Genomic DNA, 15,638 nt, shown 5'->3' with positions numbered 1-15,638 from the left:
CAGGTTCCATCTTCAGAAAGCTTGGAAGTAATTGGGGATGTCTACTAGGAAAAGGGACATCCGGAATCCTGTTGCCATCACATCCAAACCTCGTATAATGGGATGTAAAGGGACGGATGGATTTTCTCGGGCACGTTCGTCCTCACCTGAACATCTTCCTTCAGCATCACCGTTCAATTTAGCTCCAGTTCATCTATGCGTTGACACAAGCACAACTGATGACTCGCAGGGATGGATTAGGAACAAGACAGCCTCTCACTCACGCTGCTCCCTCGACTATGCAAATCAGATCACTGCTCCCTTAGTCGTTAATGGAGCAGCAATCATTCAGTGATTAATCTAATCAGGGAGCAGGTAAACACCTTTTCTGTGTTATGATATGTTTTGAAATCTCCGCTTTTTATTCGGCTGCGACAAGGAAACGGATGGCTAATTGAGTTAATTTTAGTGTCGATTTACCATATCATGGAGGGTGGACAAGGATAGGTGGATTATACATGCTGAATGAACTTCTTTATCTCTTGGCTTGACTCAAATTTCACTGGTGTACAGTTACTCATCTTCAGGGTAGCAAAGCACACAATCAAATTCTAAATTCTCGTCTAAAGTCCTATCAGGCTGATCAGTGCCAGCAGTAAATCTGACGTCTGTCGGGTCTTTGTTGGACGCAGCTGCCGCTTCCGGAGCCAGAGGGGGACGCCTCTGTATCACAGCAGACGCCGGCCCAGCACCCTGCTGCCACACCAGAGTCATAACTCAGAGAAGTTAAATCTTACACTATCAGGCAGTCTGGCAGCGTCGACTTAATTTGCAAGCAAAACACAAATGTTCTTTGGGTAAGCGAAAGCACACACAATATTTCAAGGCTCGCCGCGGCTTCGACGGCCCCGAGAGCAGATTTTGTTTGGGTAGCAAAGGACAGGCCTTTAATCTGAACCCTTCTTGTGCACTCACTCATTCCCTGAAAGCGATTCAAAGACGAGAGTTCACGAGGCCCGTGATCAGTGTGCCGAGCCGCGATGATAATTAGGATCGACGGGGTGGGGGGGCAAAGATTTACACCCAAAGATCCTGACCCAGATGGTTTCTAGCATGCAGCTGCTGCTCCGATTCTTTATGATTGCTTTGAGTTTGCATAATATAGATGTTTGCGCAAGCTCGGACAAAGTAAAACATCAAAGTGTTTTTGTGGCAGCAGTTCAGCAACGGTTTTGAAAGCTGTTTAAATACGCATTTGGAATGTGCCGCGATATCACATTTTTTTGGCGAAAGAATTTGAGCTTGTTTTGTTTGACTCCGGACTTGCCAAGTCCTTTTCTGTCTGGGGGGAAAAAACAGATCAACACAAATCCATGAAGGCCAGAAGATTTGGGCTAGGGTTAGGGTTCAGGCTAGGGTTAGGGTTAAGGCAAGTGTTAGGGTTAAGGCTAGGGTTAGGGTTATACAGTTGGCACAGCGCAAGAGTTTCAGCACCTCCATTGCGGTCACTTACCTTCGCGATCTGGACACACCAGTTGAGCAGCAGCTGCGAGCCGATGTTGTCCTTGTGCTCGTGCACGTAGTCGAGGAGGCAGCCGTGGGGCATGAGCTGAGTGACCAGCTGGATGGTGGGGCTCAGGCACACTCCCAGCAGACGCACCAGGTGGGGGTGCTCCATGCTGGCCATGATCAGGGCCTCCTGGGTGAGAGGTGGGGGAAGCAGGACGAAGAAGGACTAAGAAGGCAGTTGCATCTGTTGCGTTTATTCATCTCGAGTTATTCTAAACAGTGAAACGTCCCCTAAGGGTTGAGGAAAAATAAGAAAACATCTGTGAATCGCAGAAATCAGTGGTGGATGCGAACAAAACGAGAACATATTTTGTTCCCGCGTCGCTTCCAGCGTGGCAGCGGATAATGCCGCACCGCATTCCAAAGGCTTCCAAGCAGAGGCGGAGTTTGATGCATAAATTAAAACTTGCGGGATGATGACTGTATCTGCATGCACAGCATCTGCCCTGAGTACTCTCACGAGAAAAAGAAAAAAGAAAAAAAGCTTCTTCAAAGCCGCGCAAACACAGCCCCTTTTTTTTCATCTATTTTTCAGCGGCTCGACCTCTTAAATGTTGCACCGGCACAATTAAAAAACACCAAGAAATGTGAGACATGCGTACTTTTTTTCCCCTAATCCCCCACCCCTCCACCTCCCTTCCCCGCCACTGCGCTTATCTTTCATCTCCCGCGCAGCAGATGGACGCAGAGGTTCGAACAGTTGGGGACTCGACGTTGGGTAATTGTTATTGCGGGGCTGCGAGCTCGAGCTGACGCGCGCTCGGTGATGAAGTGTCGCGGCGGCGCGGCCCGAGCGGAAAGCTGCACTTAGTGTCATCGCTTAAAAAACACTCACTCCAGTCTTTCTCATCTCCTGTTGCCTCCCTCTCTGAACCACTCAAGGACACACACACACAGACACACACACTCCTTGCATACGGCAACCGGTAATCGAGGAGTTGTATATCCAGGCTTGGCCCAAGGGGGCAGCTGATAGATAGATAGATGAGGTGCCTTTTTAAATTTAGATGCTAAAGAATGAGCTTAGAGGGAGAGTAGTGGTGCTGGGGCGGCTGTGAGTAGATTAATTCTAAACAGGAGGAGGGCCACAGGCCATACAGAGGCTTTTGGCACCATCAGTGCACTGATTTAAGCAGAGCCTCCCAGCCCAAAGCAGTGCCACTACATCTTCACTTCATAAAAAAAAAAAAAAAAACCTAGCTACCCCCACCACCACCACTACTACTCCAACTACTCAACGGCATGCAGTTTCAGTTTCAGACACCTCTACACCAGACACACCTCAGGATCAAGACAGGAAGGAGGAGGAGAAGGGAAGTGTGTGCAACAGAGAGAAGGAGAGGCTTTTATTCTCGCTCTGTGATCCCCAAAGACCCAGGAGTCCTAAACTATGTCGGGCTAAACTCTTGCTTCCTACTCTCTGGGCAAACGCCATGCAGACTTGTGTGTGTGTGTGTGTATGTGCATGATGATTGTGTGTGTGTTTTACTTTCTCTCTCATCTCCCTGAGCGCTGACCTCCATTACTGCCGGCTGAACCCCCCTTTCCCATCTCACTTGCTCACTTTCCCTCATGCGCACACACACACACACACACACTTTTGATGATAGATCTGGTGAAACTGGTGCATTTCTGCATGCGTGTGTGTGCGCGCGATGTCAAAACTCACAAAACACATGTGCATTATTAAGCCTTTCACGTGTCAAACAGTCACCTCGTTCGCTCAAATTCAACATATTTGGTAACACAAGCAAATCAGCCCGCATCCCTCCCGCTCACACACACACACACACACACACATACACAAGGCCGCCTGGGGAGGCCCTTTGTCGCGAAGCGTGCGCCGCTTGGGTTATGCGTGTCCGCGCGTGACTCCGCGGACGCTCGGAGTGCGTTCGGAGCTGGCACTCCAGTGGCTAGTTTCTCAGTGGTGAGGCGTGAGCCTGCCTTTAGATTGCTGTTTAACAAGCCAGCAGACAGAGCATATTGGCTCTGGATGGACAGAGTCCCCCGCTGGGAGAGACACAGAGAGGGGAGATGAAGGAGGGAGGGAGGGAGGATGTAGGAAAAAGAAGGGACAAACTAAGCAGAAAGAGGGAAAGAAAGGTGGAAGTGTTGCAAACACAGACTGTATATAAATATGGACAATGCATTCCCGCTCCCTTGCTATTCCACTATTTTAGTGGGGATACAGGCGGTGCCATCTTGCGTCTTTGGAGCCCATAATTCATTAATAATTGATACTGTGCTCCACCAGTTACAAAGAAATGTTAGATACTGTACTTATTTCTTCCTACTCTCATGGTCCTACAGGAGCGCTTCACAGAGCGGCTGGCATTCAAATAACTAAAACGAAACCTCTCAGAAAAATCAGTACTATATTAACAAACTGAAATGACTGAAATCATACTTGAAAAAAATATAGTCGAAGTGTACTTTTCTGTAATTTTAACTAACTTGGAGTGGAGTGGGCGGAGGTTATGAGCTATACAGCAGCCAGAAACCAGGGGGAGCTCCACTTACTTTGGCTTCAGAGCCATATATTAGAGAGAGTCTGGTTAACTAGGGAAAGGACCGCCTGAGCTATCCCTCTATGCTGATTGGTTCTGAGCTGGTCACGTGTTTCATGGGCGCTGTGTTAGATGCATCACAATTCACCCACTGAGAAGTGGCAATAACAGAGAATAAAATTGGATTAAAAGTTAAAATAAAGTTGGAACACGGGGGAATCTCCACCGTTTCCCCAGTAAACAAAACAGAGAAAGTTATGGGAGCAGAATACTAAAATGAAGAAATGGATGTCATCTGATTTCTCCCTATTATGTGAGGTAAATGTCAAAGTTGTTAATATTTTATATAGGAAAAATAAAGTCATACCATCATTAATGTGAACCTTGATCTCAAAAATGCCCAACACCACTTTACAAATGAATGAAGTTTGAAGTTAACCTAGCCTTATGCTAGCCTTATACTAGCTAGTTATCTAGACTAAAGGCTTAGAAAAATAGCATATATATATAGCGTCATATATACTGTGAAACCCATGTGTTCATGTAATTTATGTCCATGTAGATAGACAAATTTATTTGACACTTAACTTTGCCTCTGTTATTTTGCCTCTGTTACTTACTCTGTTAAGTTATTATATCTAGCATTTAAGATATTTAAAGTAGACACTGGGATATTTAAGTGAGGGCCTTTTACATATTGACAGACGTCGGCAATAACATTTATAGTTCTGTTAATGGTGAAAATAAGCAATTTATTTCAACATAGCATATCTGCTCCATAGGGTTACACTGTAGAATCTTCCCTCCGAGGTATCAAACATGGCGCCCATGATTTGATTTGACCAGACTCTAATATACAGCTCTGTTTGGCTTGACATCTGAGGGGCTGTTTGCCACTCTATGGTTGCAACAGGGGGAATATTGAATGAGAACCAGAGTGAGGTGATAGCCGATGACTTTCCTTTAACACACCAGATGTCAGTGCTTCTCTAGTGGTGATGTGTAAAGATGTGTTAAAGTCATTCTTGTATGTTATTCAAATGACAGGAAAAAGTATGCATCATGCATCATCTGTTTCGTCCAGGCATCCTGCTGTCACCTCAGACTAGGAGAAGCACAAATGAGAAGCAGGAACTTGGGTATTTTGGCATGAAAAATGACTCAAACGTGTGGCCTTATTAAGATGAAGAGGATCACAAGGCTTTAAGAGGTAGATAAAATGTCTGACATCCACTGCGATATAAAGATGAGCTACTATCTTTTTCGCCGAACCTGGTGGTAAGTAAAAAATTGCAGCTGTGAAACTTTATGTGAAATGAGAGACGGGTAAAAAAGGAGACCGGAAAGTGGAGGTGGGCGACGGAGATTAGGCGGCGAGAGCTGGAAACTCCTCGGCTTACTCTCCATCACTCCTGGATTCCAATAAAGCCATATCTCATAAACAAGTGCTCCTTTTTAATAGAGCCTTGTTCAATACATGCCTGGGCTGCGCGGTGCGGTGTGGCGTTCGCTTTATTACAGCCTCTCCGACTGAGACGGCGCTCTCGTAAGAATTTACCGCCGAATGCACAATCCCACAAAGTGACAGGGCTCGGCCGATCTCTGCGGCTTTACGGCTCGGGCGTGCGGTCGCGAATGCAGGCGGCCCAAAACAGACGCAAATAGTCACGATATAAATACTCACGTCCATGAACTCCACATTGGCTTTAGGACCGGTGGCCTCGTTGAGGATTTTAATGGCCACGGGGATCTTCACTGTCTCACCTTCTGGGACCCAGATGCCCTGAAATATACAAGCAATCACCATAAATGCACGGCTTTAAGTCCTCATAAACATGCCCAAACACACACTGATCATTGTGACTGCTGGGGATTGTGTCTAATGTCCTGCTAACATTCCACCGCAGGCCTGAATCTGATTGAATCAAAGAATCTAACGGTTTTATTCACTTGGTGGAATTGAGAGGAATTTGGAGCCGGTGGTAGGGCATGCAGTGTTTATTCAAATAAGGTTTGCACAGTTTTGAAATGGTGTGAACAATTTTGCCAGGGGGGAAGCGAGCTTGGCAAGCGAACGGCGGCTTCCGTTCCAGGACCCGGAGCCGCCCGAGGGTCCGGTCTGTCAGGGAACGCCGTCGCAAAGGGACGGCGCTCATTGCTCGACGTTAAGGAGTATCTCCCCGCTGTTTTTGATTCATAACGCGGAGGTTGTGAACAGTGCGTGAATCACACAAAGCGGTGCTGACCTTGTAGACGGTTCCAAAAGCTCCCGAACCCAGGATCTTGACCCTCTTCAGCTCCGTCTCCTTCAGGATCCGCAGCTGAGCCTGGTTAGGGGCCGTTCCGCTTGGGGTCAGGGGCTCCACCAGCTGAGGAAAAACACACATACACATACATATGTATATTTAGACCGTTTATCCAGTTTGACGCCTCTTTTAATAGCAACTGGTGCCAAAAAACACGAGAAGAATCCCTTGCAGCTGCTGCTTTTACCGTGAAACTACTAAAATCCCAAAGCATGCTTTACTTCTTCTTCAAGACTAAATATTTTTAACCTCTGGCTCTTGGCACTCAGAATGCTAAAACACACCTTAGGAGCTGTTGGGAGCGTGCAGCCGGTTGAGCCCGCTCTATTTGGAATAATAAGTAAAAAGCGAGTCTTGGAAGGAGCAGCGCAGGGTGAAGACAAAAGGTCTATTTGCAGCAAAATAAATAAGCAGCCAAAAGCAGCGACTGTCCTGTCCCGATAGTTGTGATTTTGCAATACACAGGCGTTCATGAAATAGAAATAATTCAGGGGTGTGAATGCGAAGTTCTGTCAGAACTGGCAGCTACAGCGTGGACTGCGGTGGGCCCACCGCTAAGCAAATCACAGCCTGGTGTCAGCTGCTATCACAGTCGACAAAGAGGAGCAGCTCACCAGCTGTGCACATACAAAACAATTCCAATTCAAGGTTATGACGAGCCTCCTACACGCCGTCTCCCCTGCCAGTAACAGCTGACACTGAACAGCATCCCAGCAGCTGGCCTGGCCACCCGCCTCACCACTAGCCGTCCCACAAAGCCCTCTGCTACTAAATATAAAAGAGCAGGAGCTGGCACCTGTAACCGAGCCGTGACAAGATCTGAGCCAGAGGGATGGGGAAAAGCCACCCATTCATCCGGGCATGCGTCTCAGAACTCATGCAGATACATGCACTCACAAATATTGACTGAAAACACACACATTCGCACACAAGAAGTCGATGCGTCCTGATCAATACACATCTTAATGAGCCTACCAGCCTATCGGGGGCCCTCGTTCGCTGCGGTTTATCAGCGGCATAATCACCCAGCTCAACCACAGCCATCAAACAATATAATGAGACCATATATCAGTCGGTCAGCCGTACAAGCCCTTACTCAATGTGATATAAAACCATCAGCACAATAGGGCCGCCAATCGCAGCGTCGGGCCAGTCCGGAGAATGGATGGCGGCGCCTGCAGCTCGGCAATGACACGTCGTTTAATGGCTATTGTTATGGGCCGCGGCCCGAAGGCGCGTGGCAGGGCCCGCCGACGATGCCGCGGCAGGTCGTGAGTTAGCGGAAGGAGCAGGGGGGAGGAAAATAGCGAATAAATTTGAGCAAAAGAAGGGATGCGAGAGAAAAGAGGTGATCATGGCGCACCAAAATCTCATTTTCCTGAAACTGTTGCAAGGCTGTGGGAATAAACTCTAGAACATCTACTAAATAAAACAATAATGGGGTAAACGGCAGACCATTTTGAAATAAATGATTCCTTCTTGCCGCCACTTTATAAAAACTGTGCAGTTGTGGTAATCCTGAATATTAATGCAGTCCATTGGTGTTTATCATTACTGACAAATTGCATACACAAATGGTGCACAAATAGATATTTTGGTTTATTTCTACTATCCAGTGTCTTACAGTTGATGTACTATTTTTATTTTATTTTTTCAATTTACAGAAGTCATTGCCCTGTCGCGCATTGAGGGCCAGTTTGTGGAGCTAGACAGTCTGGCTTAGGTGCAGTTCTCTAACAAGCCAACAGTGCGTTACCCTGATAGGATAAGATTGTCCGTTGGTCAAATGGTGACTGATTGAAAGGCTGGCTTGGTCTGTGGCAATCACCCAAGAAAAGTTCAGAAGTATGCTAAAAGACTGACAACTAGGGATCGGTATTCTTTAAAAGACCTGATTCCAAATGGTTCAATTCATCGACATCATTAGCCTTAATGCTTATCGATTCTAACGTATGAATTCTTTTCGTGCTGAATCTTTACATCCCAGTTCAGATGGTGGCAGAATGGACTGTAATAGCGCAACATGCAACCTATGCAGAACCGTAATTTAAAGCCAGGGCGGCAACACCACCAACAAGCTGAAGCATTTGTCGACGACACGTGGCATTAAATCCAGAGAGTGCCCTGTGTTCACAATCTCTGGTCAACAATTGCAGCTATCGCTAAGTCTCAGCAGAGCAGAGTTAGTGAGGATCCAGCGACTAATTTCTTATTTGTTTTCTTACACAAACCCTTTGCTCTTGTTTAGGAACTCAATAAAATTGCTGTTGCTTACGCCAAACAATGAACACCTACTTTTTCTAAACCAAAAATTCATAGGAGGAATTGATAAAGAATCGGATCAATAAGCAGAAGCGATAATGGCATCGGTATCAATAAAATCTAATTGATGCCCACCCTTACTGACAACACCACAAAAATGCACACGAGTACCAAACATTTTTTTTTTGTTTTTTCCACAATTTTTTGACACTTTTTTTGACACGCTAAGTGCCAATGGACAGCCATAACAGTTATTTGTACATCTCCAAAGTATTAGCGCAGCTCTAGGTTTCGGCAGTGTGAAGGATTACCGGAATCCAGTCAATGCCGAGGCTACGGAAGAGCCCTTATTTGGAGTTCTACAAGAAATGCGCTGACTCGCTGACCAACGAGTCAGCACGATCGCATAAGTCTGCATCTAAGCAGAGGATCAGGGGAATTCAACCAGACATGGTTGGCTTGACCAGTAACTACCGGAATGCTCAAGAAGACTACCAGAAAGTCCTAAAAGACTACGCAAACTACTATAAGATAGTTCTTTGTCCAGTTAAAACAGGTAGACATGGATCTATAAAGAACCAAGTGGCACAAATGCACTACCATACCAAAAGCCTAAAGGCCTAATGTGAAATTACTCAGAATTGCTGGCTGCTGACTGTTTTTTCCATGAACAGGAAAAACAAGGTCTGGTCACATCCATAACATCAGCTTGGTATCTGGGCAAAGACCATTTATTTGCATCAGTGTGTTTGTGCATACATTGCATGAATAACAGGAAAACAAGCGACACCACAGGCAGAGAGAAAACGGAGCGCTGGGGAAGGAGAGAGCCGAGGCGAGGCATGGGGAGGTGATGACGGAGCAGTAATAAGAGCAGATGGTGACAGGCTGTAGCCGTTATTGTTTCATTAGGACGAGGCTGGACCGCACTGAGAGGAGAGGTCTATTAAATAAGATACAGACCCATGGCCCGCAAAACTCTCTTGAGCTTGTTCGCTCTCACACACTCACCACGCCACTTTATTTACCAGCTAATAATGCACCGTGCCTTCGCCAAATGAGCTTCACTGGCGGCGCGGCGGAGAGGATTCGGATGCTTCATTGGACAAATAAGCAGTATGTTCAAGCCTCGGGCTGGAATACATTCACTGAATTATCGTGTATTGAATAAGTAAACAGTGTCTTCAAACAGAAACTTGCTTGGCGGACCCTCAGGTAGATGCTTTAACGTTCACATTACCCGTTCAAAATGCTACATTTGTTGTGCTGTGTAATTGAATCACAACAATGGTGACCCGCCGCAACCTTTCTAGGCTTGGAGGAATCACAACAGATGGATTTATCTACAGTATGTGTGGTCATTTTTCAATTAAATTTGAACACCATGACTCCCATTAATAGACTTCCATTGCTTTGCATATTTAAACTTGTCATGGCGGATTTCTAAGCAATGCCTTTGGGAAAAATTCTTCTACCAACTTCTACCTGAACACAGGTCCCATTCATTCCACAGTATGCTCTCAATTTTTAGATTTTCTTTGGCCACAACTTATCTTCCAAATAAATCAAACAGCATAACTTGAGCAGCTTGCCATTCCTGTGACTAGAGGCAGTATGCCCTCTTGTGTCTTCTTGTCTTCAGAACCGTCATCAGTCGTAGCCCAATTCAAAGTACTAATCTGACCAAATCCAAATACCTAGGTGTGTACCACTAATTTCATCAAGGATACAATGGGAGGCAACTTGTATGGACTTGGTACATCTGGGTACCTTTTCTTGGGTGTTATCAAGTATGCAGCTGTTGCAATTCCAGAATCACCATTCTACGTCCTCCAGAGAACTTACTTCAGATCAACTTACCAACTTCTCAAGTATAACCTACCAAGTGTGCAGGTCTGAAGTTAAGTTGCATACCCGGTATTGATAAATGGCCACAGGAAGCCACGTTGTTGGACAGTGTTTTCCTTCTCCAACATTACTGTACAGCAATAAGCTAGGTTTTGAGCAGCAAAACGGACAAATCCAAAAAATCTAATTTTAAGGGCTACCATTATCAGCCATGTTTCATTCATAAAATCCTCTGGACTCTAGGGAAAATTGAGCACAAGCCAGGGCGAGCTTGTAAACTAGCTGTTAACTCAAAGGCGAAGAGGGTCGCAGATGTGTGGCCTTCGAAGTAGTAGGACTAGATTTTAATGAGGAAAAAAAAAAATTTTTAAATGTTTGTGTGTGATTTTTTTTCATTATTCAGAGGTGTTGTCTTTTTTATTTTGACGACCTCAGAGGCGTCAAAACCTTGAGCTGGACTTTGGTGTGCCCCTTAGGGAGGACGATGCCTCAGGACGGGAAGAAATCTTTGATTATTTAGTTCTCAACATGAAGGAGTGTGTTACGGAAAATAAAGTAAAAGAAGGATAATAGACTTGGGAGCCCTTGGAAGCTCTAATACATAGCATTGTCTACCGCATCCAGATTGGCTAAACACACCTGATCCAGCTAATCAACAGCTGTCCGGTTTTGGGTGAGCCCTGTGCCCACTGCTGCCTCAGATTTCCCTTGACGAGGTCGTACACCATCCGCCTCAAGGACTGAGGTTGCAAAGATTGTTTATTCTGAGTTACTGTAGCCTCTCCGTCAACTCGGACCAGTCTGGCCTCTGACCAACCAGGCTTTCCCATCTGCCGCTCACTGGATGCATCCGTTTTCTTACTGCGCATCCAGCATGGATCAGATTAGCCGTGTATGTTCGCTTATTTTTATTGTGCAACTATCTGTTATAGTTATTCAGTATATCTGTAATTGTTCCCCCGACGACTGTATCGTGCACTGTATGCATGTATTCTCTCTAAAATGAGTCACACAATCATATTAACTCACACATTAAGGTCCGTTTTATCGGTGCATTATCATTTCGCAGCACAGTTACTACATGTTAAACAGGACATTCTCCAATGTCCTGTTTTCTATTTAAAATTGGAGGCAGTTTTGCCATTTTCTTCTTTTACTGTGTGCCCCTGTTCCTAATTGTTCGTATGCACTGCCTCATCTTTCAAAAAAAAAAATTATTCAGCTGGGACCATTTTCATGGACGTGACGTCCATTTTTATGCAGGAATTTAGCTATGCATGTGGCATCCTTACACTGCTCTGTAAATGCTGGATCTTTCGCCTCAGATCTAGCTACAGTGACTCCACCGATGCAAAAACAGGACCATTAAAAGTTAGATTTTTTTCTGCATTCGGATATGTGACGTGAACATAAGCTTTTGTTTAGAGGAACAATGGCATAGTTTGCTAAGGTACATCATGACTCAAGTTCCTGTTCCAACTTTAAAGGTGTTTTCCATAATATGCTCAATTGCATCTGCTTTGACGTATTTTGTTCGGCTCTCTGGCATCTTCTCTCAAATTTAACATAAGGTCCAGCATAATGAACGATGTTTGCCTGCGCTGCACGCATTTGTAACGATGTCCCGCGCCTCTGTTCTGTCAGCCTGCCCTGGGGTGAACAACGGGAGCTGTCCAGCTCAGCCCCGAATGCCCAGATCCTTCTTGTAAGAGAGCAAAAGGAGAGCATGTAAGCGGCGCGAGAGCTGTCCACACCCCGTCGTGCTGAAATGTTCACGCGGCCCCCGCGTTTGTGCAAAAGCAGCCGCAGGAGAGGACCTCGGGTTTGGGGAGGAGGAGGAGGAGAGCGGGATTCCTAGTGTATTAGTCCTGCTTCGTTGGGCTGGGGTGAAAGTTCAAGGCCCAGGGTCGCGCAGAGACTGCGGGGCGACTCTGCCGTCTGTGCCGTCTCTCTCTCCAAAAAAAGGCAATTTGTTTTTTTTTTTATTTGTTTTTTTGTGGGGGCTCCTTCAAACAGCACCACAGTGTGAGGCAGGCTTTTTATATTAGTGTCTATGTTTTCCTTTCGAGGTGATAGAAAGAAAGAAGGAAAGAAAAAAAAGAAAGAAAGAAAGAAAGAAAGAAAGAAAGAAAGAAAGAAAGAAAGAAAGACAGAATTCTCTTTTGCGAGGACGGTGACAGGAAGATAGAGTTATGGAGATAAAGCAAAAAAAAGAAATTGAGAAGACTGAGAATAGTAAAACAATAGAGAAGTGAAATGGCAGTGTGTTTTGCAAGTCAACACTTCGCCTTCGTACGCGCCCTTGATATGGAAATCCGGGCGGAGGGCTCAGATCACGTTTCTGACAGCGCGTACCGGAGGCGTCTTTCCCCCCCCTGTCTGACACAACAGGTGAGCTCTCTGTTTAAAAAGCCACTGCAGATAAGGAGAGAGAGGGACGGTGGGAGGGAGAGACAGAGGGAGGGAGTCCCTGAGCCTTTTGCTGTCCCCCCCAAATCCCTCGCCTAGACGAGCTTGATCTCCATTCTCGGGCGCCGACTCGACTCTATTATGCTCCTGAATGAGCGTCCGAGGCCTATCGTGTGGTTTCATCAGCCGGCTCCGCTGTGATGCGGGCTGCGGGGAGCGCGGGACGCAAAGTGTACGCAAAGCATGCGCGCAGTTTGAGCTGAGGAGAGGAATTTAAATCCCAAAGTGAGATGAAGAGGAAGACGGTAAGGCAACGTGCTTAACTTCCATTTCTTTTACACACAGCGAAGTACAAGCATTGATCAGGTTCTGGGTAACTGCTACGAAGCGGCTAATGCGTAAGTGTGTGTGGACTGGACCCATGACCTGCGCTTAATTGGCGGTCTGTCCAACCTGTAGGGCAACCCACCATGGGCGTTAAAGATTTTATTAAGTGTAATTACCTCTACACCCTATTAGATCTCCTAGGAGAATGGGAAAATTGACCTGGTCGGCTATATTTCAGGGTTTTTTTCCCCCCTGAGTGCAGGAGAGATGCAAAAGGTTTCGAGAGGGTCTACTGCTGGGGTGATCCTTAGCAGTCCCGCCTTCTTTGTGACAGAGGATTAGTGAATCTGCCTGGGCAGAAGACTCCCCCCCAGGTCAAGCGGCTGTCAGAGCCCAGCTGATGAAGATGGATGCCCGGGACAAGGCAGAAACTGCTCATGGCCGCCCTCCGCCGACTCCCGCCTCCGAGTCGACAGCTGCCTGTAACGCTGCCTACATAGCTGCCTGGCTGCACGCTAGAAACAAAGGAAGCGTCTTCCGGCATCACAAAAGTGATCAACCAGTGCACGTACGCGTGCTCCAATCTCCGACTTTCCCTTTTGAATAATAATGTCGGCTCCGCTGTCTAATGCTTCCCAGAAATGAACCCCCTTCAAGGCTAGATCGATGGGCAATAGCGGCCGTGCATAATTTTAACCTCAATGTGCACCGCGTGGTTTGGCTAAGTACCATCGCCAAGGTTTAAAGTTTCAAGGTTTGCTTCATGACTTCAATCTGTCTAAAAAAAAAAAAAAGCTGCTTTCGGGTAAAGGGGTCTCCAACAAACTAAAGCAAAGTTCTCAGAAAGGAGCATCCCCCTCCTCCTCCCTCTTACCTCCGTCTCCAAGAACCGCCGCAAGGCCCTCTTCTTCTTGATGCTTTTGCGTCGAACGTAAACGGCCACGCTGAGCGCCAGGATGACGATGATGAATAGGCCGCCGATGATGCCAGCTGCTATTAAGGGCATCCTGCGGAGGCGGCGGAAGAGGAGAAAAGAAGGAAAAAGCACATTAATACTGCTGATATGTTGGGAAACTAAAAAGGCGCGTTTGGGAGAAAGTGCGGACCTCAGCTAGAGTTAATGACGAATGATTGAGAGTGCTGTTACAATGCCTGGATTATACAGATTTAACCACCGAATCTGAAATATTCTGCTTGATTTGTCGCATGCTCGACAACTGTAAATGCCCTTATAGATCCTTTAATGACAGCGAAAGCATGGGAGACAGGAATAAAGTAGCTTGTTTGTGCTTGCACCCTTGAACAACTAGTTTCCAATATATGAATAACTCCTCAACTGTACAGTCCGAAGTTCCGTAACAAGTCTTAATGTGACAGCTGGAAGGGTTTCTACTTCCTGTATCCTCTACCCATCTCAACTTTTGCTTCAGTTCATACTGAAAAAACAAAACAAAACAAAAACAAGCCCAGACACGCAATCTTGTGGCAATCCACAGTTTTCACTTCTGTGTGTGTCCGAACTCTGCCACACAGCCATTTCCAACTGAGAGCTGCCTCCATTTTCACGGGTCAGAAGGGAAAAGCCTTCGAGGGTATGTGCTCCAATTATTTAGCAGAGTCGCTGCAGCCACCATTCTCTTGTAGATGCAGAGAAAGAGTCGAAAATTTCAGATAAATGAGAAATTAAAAGTTCCCATTCTTCGAAAATTGTTTCTCCATCCACTGCTTAAGGCAAGCCTAGGGGTTGGACGTTAAAAGCTCTTTTTCTTCATTAATGAAAGCACTAATGCATTTGCCATTTACTTGTGTCTACTGCTAGGCTACCACTCAGTTCTGTCCCTACATCACTCTTTTCCCTCCCTTCCCTTCTTCGCTCCATTTTCACCTCCTTGCCAGAATCTTCTCCGCCTTCCTTTTGTTTCAAGGCCGTGGACACTTGGCATAAAATAACAACCCGATTCCCCAAGTTCAAAACTCTATTAGCTGTGGAAGCCATTAGCGGCTAATGGAAGAGTCGTGTACCTCGGCGATACCGTAGAAGAAGGTGCCGCAGCATTTGCCATATCGATTGTGGTGGACTTAAGGAAAGGGGAGATGGGGGGGGGTGGCTTGAAATTTACAAAGAGGCTGTGGGTTTTCGACGTAATGAGATATACGGCCATGTGGTGAATAGTAATGCGACGGTTTGGAATGATTAGGTCAAACAGGGAGGGGAGGATGGAGACAAGGGGGAAGCGCACGGCGTACAGAGAACATAAAAAGACATTCAAGGATAAAAAAAGGAGATGTTAAAAAAGGAAAGCAAGAGGGAGAATGAACCTGATGAAACTGGTGGTGACAAATAACAGAGTGAGACAGCACTAGACAAGGGAAAGGACTTCTTTAATTAGGAGGAAAGGGTCTACAGTAGAGCAAGCGACACAGGATC

The 15,638-nt window shown here is 46.1% G+C and overlaps 1 protein-coding gene across 4 annotated transcripts in view; it reads right to left on the bottom strand.

Moving 5' to 3' along the window:
- The window catches only part of LOC125000900 (receptor tyrosine-protein kinase erbB-4-like), a 264,556-nt gene that overhangs the window by 43,582 nt on the left and 205,336 nt on the right, over positions 1-15,638 (bottom strand). For 3 of the 4 annotated variants that reach the window (XM_047576651.1, XM_047576648.1, XM_047576650.1), the window contains exons 17-20: positions 14,085-14,217; positions 6,305-6,427; positions 5,743-5,841; positions 1,493-1,678 (exon numbers count right to left, since the gene is read on the bottom strand). In XM_047576651.1, coding sequence (XP_047432607.1) covers positions 1,493-1,678; positions 5,743-5,841; positions 6,305-6,427; positions 14,085-14,217 — 541 coding nt within the window. The remainder of the gene's footprint in view (positions 1-1,492; positions 1,679-5,742; positions 5,842-6,304; positions 6,428-14,084; positions 14,218-15,638) is intronic. The other variant, XM_047576649.1, reaches the window with a different exon arrangement.

The sequence above is a fragment of the Mugil cephalus genome, chromosome 23 (assembly GCF_022458985.1).
Source record: "Mugil cephalus isolate CIBA_MC_2020 chromosome 23, CIBA_Mcephalus_1.1, whole genome shotgun sequence".
NCBI lineage: Eukaryota > Metazoa > Chordata > Actinopteri > Mugiliformes > Mugilidae > Mugil > Mugil cephalus.
The sequence above is the reverse complement of the archived record's forward strand: the minus strand, read 5'-3'. Positions and strand labels throughout refer to the sequence as shown.